This window comes from Ascaphus truei, chromosome 20 (assembly GCF_040206685.1).
Source record: "Ascaphus truei isolate aAscTru1 chromosome 20, aAscTru1.hap1, whole genome shotgun sequence".
Lineage (NCBI taxonomy): Eukaryota > Metazoa > Chordata > Amphibia > Anura > Ascaphidae > Ascaphus > Ascaphus truei.
Genome location: NC_134502.1, coordinates 30189461 through 30197376, shown reverse-complemented (window position 1 = coordinate 30197376; position 7916 = coordinate 30189461). Strand labels below are relative to the sequence as shown.

At 40.8% G+C, this 7916-nt stretch overlaps 1 protein-coding gene across 1 annotated transcript; it reads right to left on the bottom strand.

The window, feature by feature from the left end:
• Positions 1 to 6694: 6694 nt before the first annotated feature.
• Positions 6695 to 7456, bottom strand: LOC142471140 (olfactory receptor 6X1-like). Its single transcript, XM_075577930.1, has one exon. It carries the CDS (start codon positions 7454 to 7456, stop codon positions 6695 to 6697), a length of 762 nt encoding a protein of 253 aa, XP_075434045.1.
• Between the last annotated feature and the right edge of the window lie 460 nt (positions 7457 to 7916).

Genomic DNA, 7916 nt, shown 5'->3' with positions numbered 1-7916 from the left:
GCTTTCTGCTGCTTACAATTAAAGTTGAACCATTTGTATAAATACACCTATGTAAGGACCAGCACTCTCTGTCTAATGGCTAAATGTTCTAATGAATACAAATGTCATGAAGGTAAATAAATGTAATGACACTAACAATAAAACGGAATTATAGCAAATGTATAGATAAATTAGAAATAAAAATGGAAAATCCAAACAGATGAAAGGTGAGTACAATCAAATGGAAGTGTGGGACCTTTCCCAAGTTAGAACATTATTACTGCACTAAAAGCCCAGGAAAACCGCCGGATGGAAACACTCACATAGAAATGTATGAACCGAATCAACATTGACACTATTCATTTCTAAGTGCAATGTATTAGGCATGCACATAGGCCACACCCCCTAATGAATATTATAATTTTCAATAGTTTACTAGAGTTAATTCATGTTACCTTCTATCACACTAGATTTGTCCTGTGAGGAAATAATTGGTCTCTTGTGTTCCATGTCTCTTCATTGTCTGGTCCTACTGAAATATCACCCATCCTCACCTTGGTTTACCAGTTTCACCAGCTCTGGTCCATCTTTATCTCCTGTGTTTTAGCATTTCAATGTCCTACTAAATATATCACCCATCCTGACCTTGGTTTAGCAGCTTCCCAGCGCTGATGCAGCTTTATCTACTGTATTTTTGCATTTCAATGTCCTACTGAAGCATAGCGCTACAGACCAAGCGTGGGGCTCTGAAGCAAGAGAAGGCCGGGACAATAGCACGAGTGTCAGCTCCTTATCAACTAGAAATAACTAATACAGTTATATAGACTTGCATTATATATATATATATAAACACACAAAATTAGCGCTGCTAAGTGACGTGAATAAATGTGAAACTAAAATATAAACACATAAATTGTCAATGTGATATTCTAATAGTAAATTTAACCAAAAGATGCAATAAACATAACAACATAAAGTCCAAAATAAAAGGATAAAGTCCAAATGTCTCCACTTAGTGATGGTTTAGAGGAGGGGAGGATCCCAACAACACAATGATCCCAGGAGCTCCCTGCTGCTTCAGAAAAAGTGGTGTAGCCCCCCACTCTAAACCTACAGTAGAAGAACAAAACACAAAGAAGCGCAAGCTCCATAGCGCGTAACTGTGTGCTAATAGGGTGAATTTATTTAAAGGAAAGTGTCCCTAGGAGATACACTTACAGGATGCTAAAATAACACAAACATTGGAGAGAATCTGTAAGGGGCGTCATCTACAGGAGCAGGTGGGGGGGGGGGGTCTGACAATGATACTTTGCACCTGATGTGGCTGCTTGCAACTCCTGCCACGAGTCCTGCAGCGTTTCAGCGTCTCCAATGCGCAGAACACTTCCATGTGTAGCACACTGCTGGAAGTGAAGGCGGATCAGCTGAAGAGAGTATCAGGTAACTCGGGACCTCCTCCCACACGTGCGTCTAAGATGACATCACCACGTCTCTACGCGTTTCGTCACGTTGCGTGACTTCCTCAGGAAATAAATTGCTTGGTGTAACATAGCCACTTTATATAGGGCAAAGTCCACGTAAACACAGCAACAATGCTAAAAAAAAAGCTGGAATCAGCGCTGCTGATTCAACACACATTCGAAACGGCTAGTGATGGTATAATGTTAGTGTTCGAAAAAATAATAAATAATAAAACGGCATAGAATACAAGGTGTACTATTCATAACTAACAAAAATAAACCAGTGTAAATGCTTAATTTAAATACATTGGTGATAAGTGTATATAAATAACCACTGGCAATACCAAGTGATGCATATAATAATGGTGCCTATTAGTGATAACTATATTAACCTAAACTAATTGTCACGGGAGACTTTGTTGAAAGACTCCTGTATAATGTTGTGATCATACCCTTTTTTTTCTAAAGTTGTCAATAAGACGACACGGCTGCATTTCAAATGTGTAGTCTGACGAGCAGTTACTCCTGACTAGAAATAACTAGAAATAACTAATACAATTATATAGACTAGCATTATTTTTATATATATATATATATATCATAGATTTGTCCAATAATAAGGCAAGGTTTTTTCCAATAAATTTAAGTTGAAGAGTACATTACTCACCTTATAATGGGGCCCTGCCCCCATCAGCAGTCGGATGTATGAGGTAGGATGGTAAAATGGAGGAAGCTCCACCTTGGGGGCCTGAAGCGGCCATGTTGCTTGTGGCAGGAAGCTCAAACCGAGAGAGACATGTCGAGACCGGGAGATAGACACAGAGACAGAAAGGGAGACACAGAGACAGAAATAGAGACAGAGGGATAGACATAGAGACAGAGAGAGAGAGAGGGGGGGCAGAGAGACAGGCAGAGAGACAAAGACAGGGAGGGAGACAGTGTGTGTGTGTGTGTGTGTGTAAACTTTTTTTTTCCAGCTACTACTGAACATAGAGGGTCACCTTATATTCTGGGTTGCCCTATAATAGGACAAATATGTTATATATAATATACTACATTTTGTGCTCATTTAACTCTCTTTTCCACATTTAACTCTCTCTTTTGCACATCATTGACTGGAATTGGTGATAACGCCGGTTCGAGTACATTAACCAGAAACGAGGTTTAATCAATAAAACCCCACGACTCTCTTACAAACGCCTGGACTCAATAATCTCCATTAACTGCTACTGACTTGAATAGCAGTTACTGTAACTAGAGATCACCATGTGATAACCTGCAACGGAGGTTAGGGAATCTCCCCCAAAGACATGTTAAGACACCAAAGTAACATTTTCCCTCCCCATCCTTCTTCTCTATTGGAAAACCCAACAATCAGTTCCTCCCTGTTGGGCTGTCCCCATTCTGCAGGGAGACACACAAGAGGATGCTGGACTAGCCAACGGGCTTATCACTTCACAAGCTCAGTTTTAATTGGGTTTCACCGATGAAAGGGTACATCCTATAAATATTTCACTTCTGATCCGACCCCAGGAGATGCAATAAACCTGTTGGCTGATCCAACCAAAAGTTACGGTATGTTCTCCCCCTGCTTATTATGTACGGACGGTGTGTGCCTTTGTAGTAACCAGGACTACAGGGTAACAGCACCAACATTATATATTTTTATAAGGTACAGTATAATTGCATGTTATTTATTTTGAATTCGATGTACGTGTCGTTTTTACAACCTCATCTGCTATGTAACTATGCCATGTGCTATGTAGTGGGCTGCAGTTTAATTTTGGACCTCTTCATTGGGTTACCGTATCCCCGAGCGTATTGTACATGGACAACCGCCAGATACTATTACATATCAGTATAATCTCTGCATGTAGCATATACAGTAATCCTGTAATCACACTGAATGTTCGACAAGGCTGGAGGAGTTATCATTGAGTATAAGCTGTGACTAAGCAAAGCACCTTAAACATTATAAGCCCTAGTTCAGAGAAGGTATAGCACATGAATCTTTAAAGAACATGAGTGATCCCAATGATTAGCCGCGCGTGTCCCTTCTGCACGGGAGATGTAAGTTTGGGTTATGATTTATGAGGAATTCCTCAATATGGAAATTGAGAAAAGTTCCATTAAGTTTTTAGATCACAAACTTTCATATTACGTGACTGAGATTTCCCACTAAATGTAAACATGTTGTCCATATACCAATCTCAGTGTTTGTCTCCATGGGGCCTATTCTCGTAGCTCTGAAGTGGGTAAATCCGTTTCCAAAGGGCGCTGTCCGATGGGATCCGCTGTGCTATTCTCTCAGTCATTCTCATAATCCGTGCGGAGAATACTTTTTTAGAAGCGGTTTCACTCCGGTTCTGCCAATCCAATCGGTTTGTTAAAAAAAGCCGTCGAATCACATTTTTTTTTACAACTGCAATTCTCCTAGCCCCGTTATGCAAACCGCTTCTAAAAACTCCATTTTTTTTAACGCCACCTCAAGGGTGGCGAGATTTTTATTACGTGTTACATCCTGTAACTAATTACTAAAATTTTGTTTTCCATTAGATATGCCTGAATATTATCCCTTATTAAACCTTCAAGTAGTTTTCCCACTGTTGAAGTCAGGCTTACAGGTCTGTAATTTCCCGGTTTTGATCTAGCTCCCTTTTTAAATATAGGCACCACATCTGCTTTACGCCAATCTTGTGGTACTGAGCCTGTGGAAATGGAGTCCTTGAATATTAAATATAATGGTTTGGCTATTACTGAGCTTAACTCCTTGAGAACTCTTGGATGTATGCAATCGGGGCCAGGTGCCTTATTTACTTTAATTATTTCAAGTCGCTTATGAACTTCTTCCTCAGTTAACCAATTGTTCATTAATATGGAGGTTGTGGTTTCCTCCTGCGGCACTACTACTGAACTTGATTCATCCCTGGTAAACACAGAGGCAAAGAATTTGTTTAATACCTCTTTCCTTATCTCCAACAATCTGTCTACCCTACCCATAGTAGAGAAGTTGTTAGCTGAAGTGTTAGAAAACGAGACCTGCATGAAGCTCTGCATGCTTTGGTGTGTCCCATATATTTATTACGCTATGATAAGACACTGCCCGGCACTGGGACATGTTATGGACCATTCAAGTCAATGAGCTTCCAGTTATCTTCCAGTGCCGGGAAGAGGTTTAGTGTCAGAGCACCGCTTAGTAAACATGCCCCAAAGTGCCTTCTGTATGATAGTTGGGAATAAGACGATACACATTGGACACAAGCTGCTGCTGGGTGTGAGTGCTCATTTATTTGAAGTACAAGTAATGGAGAATAAGATGACAAGGAATAGAAAGATGGATACATTGTATTAATTAAACCATTCCCTGCTAGAGCTTCTCCCGACCTCCTCCTATAGCACAGAACAGCTGATCCCTTCTGTATGTATACAGCGGGTAACATATACATTGGCAGTTTAAGCGAGACAAGAGTAAATGATAGCAAGACAATAAAATATAAATAGCCATAGTAACCCGATCGTGGCTGAAGTGACCTCCAAGGAAGGGATAATCCATGTCTTGCTGGAAATATAATGTGATGTTTATTTATTGCATGATTTTTGGTACATGAATTTCTTTATTTGCCTAATGGCTCACGTTACTTTACCCCGTGGCTTTCTAATCGTCCTGTAGTCAATGTTAGAGTTGTGTGTTGGTTGTAGTAGGGTAGGGTGACCAGTTAGGTGGCCTGAGGTTTGGTGTATTGATGGGTGCCCTGCAGTGTGGGGTAAAGGCGATCGTTGGAGGTTGGTGGACTGTTACCCCTAATATATATAAGTGCACAGGAACTATTATTTTAGTTGTTCCAGCCCCCAGGATTCTGTACCTTAATAATTACCCCAGGCTTTGCATTGCACGACCTGACTCTTTGACATGTAAAACGTGGGCCAGTTAGTATGTAGGTATTAGTACAGTTAACATCTACGAAACTATTGCACGCAAAAACAACAATTAACCAAACAACACAAACAATAAACAAGACGTTGTGTAAAACATGTGATATTTGGTGACACCCCTTCAATGCCACTAAGGATTAGACATTGTATACAAATTACCATGACTTGATGGCTTAGAATGGTGTGATGGACCATGGCCAAAACCAAACTAGTGTTTTGCTGAAACACCACAATCAGTGTGTTACATTTAGAGGACCTCCTCACTCTTTGTTCATTTTCGACAGCAGATCATGTTCGGTGCCCTTGGAAAGATGTCAATGGAGGTGAAGTTCAGGACAATCCTTCGGGGCACCCAGTATGGGAGGATGCACCCTCCTCTGCCTCCGAGGCTATCAGAAGACCCAGCGTTGAGCAGAACAGAAGAAACTCAACATCATCGACAAGGACATTTCCCCGGTCTTTTTAAAGCGCAGATTTGCTAGAATCGGCAGATAGATGTTTGAGACAAGACATGTTGGTGCAAATGGTTTTCTTGCTGAACAGATTAAAAAAACGAGTTACTCGCCATTTACCTAACTCTATATAGTTCCTAGATTTACCACATTTGGCAAAGTTCCCCAATATTTACCACCTGATTTCACAAAAAAATTGGTGTCCCTAAGTAAAATGTTCACAGCTGGTGATTTCTGGTTAAGTTTCTCATTCTGTATGTCTTCTCCAGAATTGTGCCGGCTTTATACTGTAGTTATCGTCCGAGGCCCGGTGATTTTATCTGTAGCTGTGTCTTCCCACAAACGTTAGTCACATATCTACATAGATACTCGGGGCATATACAGCACGTGTGGTAATCGGATCAGTGCTCAGAATCCCGAGCTATTGACTCTGCATCACATTCTGTCAATAGATCAGGGATCTTTGCTTCAATTGAGATAGCATTTTGGGGAGAGGAAATAGGAGGAGATAGGGGCGGAGAGGGTCAGTGAAGAATCATCATGGGATATGTGTGTGCCTATATCTGGTGCTGTTTCCATCTCTGTTTGTATATTCGGTTAATTTAGGTGTTACCATAACGTAAGAAGAGACACACATGTAAATTGTTATAAAAACTCAAATAAACCAATATATCTGTTTAGCATGAGTTCGGCGATCCGTAAATTCTGAATTATGTTTCTAACAAAAGGAGAACCCAGTCAATGATATCATTAGCAACCAATTCCCCATTGTTTTTTTATGTCGGCTCAGAGGATTCTCTTTCATCTTTAACCCCCGAACTATATTACATATGTGCAGTATATCCTCTTTTTGCATTAGATTAGAACCTATTATCGTCCTATCACCATCCAGATACATTTCCTCAGAGCTGCTCTGATCTCCTGATTCCTCAGGCTATATATTATGGGATTGAATAATGGAGTCACTACCGTGCACAGCAGAGAAAGGACCTTATTTAAGTTCCGTAATTCTCCTCTGGATGGAGCCATGTACTTTGCAATCAGTGTCCCATAATACACGCACACAACTGCTAGATGAGAGCTGCAGGTGGAGAAGGCTTTCTGTTTCCCAGTGGTGGAGGGGATCCGGAGAATGGTTAGTGAGATATAAACATATGTTAAAAGGATGAACACAAATGGGAAAGCAATTACAGGGATGGCTAGCACAAACACTACTATTTCCACAATGGAGGTATCTGAGCAAGACAGTTCTAACAAAGGACCAAGCTCGCAGAAGAAATGGTCAATGACATTGGGGCCACATAATTGTAATTCACATAACAGCCATGCTAAAATAAGTGTCAGCGTAAACCCTAACAACCAACACAGAGTAGCTAAGGTATAGCATAGCCTGGCATCCATAATACTGGAGTAAAGCAATGGGTTACAGATAGCCAAGTATCGGTCATAAGACATCACTGTGAGCAGAAAGCATCCAGCAGTTGCTGAAACGCCATTGAAGATAAACTGTGTTATGCAGCTAGTAAGAGGGATGGTGGCTCCTTCCTCCAATATAACCTGCAGCATTTGGGGGACAATATTTGTGATGAGCAAGATGTCAGATACAGACAAATGACAGAGGAAAAAATACATTGGAGAGCGGAGCTGCTGACTGGTTGCCACTAAACCAATGATTAGGAAGTTTCCAGTAAATGTTACAATGTAAACCCCGAGTAACAGAGAGAAGACTAATATCTTGAGGTCGTGAAGATCTGGAAATCCCAAAAGCAGGAGGTCTCTGACTGTCGTCTGGTTGTCCTGACTCGTTGACTGATGATAATACAAGTTCGTTCTCAAACGGACGGACATCTCCCCTGTTTCATTTCAAAGAGACAGAGGTCAGTGTAACACACATTACAGTACATTCAGCTATAGAGATAGAGTGTCATAATCTGTCATTACTGGACCACTAGAAATCTTAACAGTTACATTGTATCCATGGTTTAACAAGTTTGCATCTTTTATCATGTAGAGCAGAGGTCTTGTACATACACCTGTATCTGTCACATTGATCAGCTAATATTTACCCCAACTTGCAGCCACCAAACACACC

Coding starts and splice junctions, on each gene's coding strand:
- LOC142471140 (XM_075577930.1), bottom strand. CDS start 7,456: ATGTATTTTTTCCTCTGTCATTTGTCTGTATCTGACATCTTGCTCATC.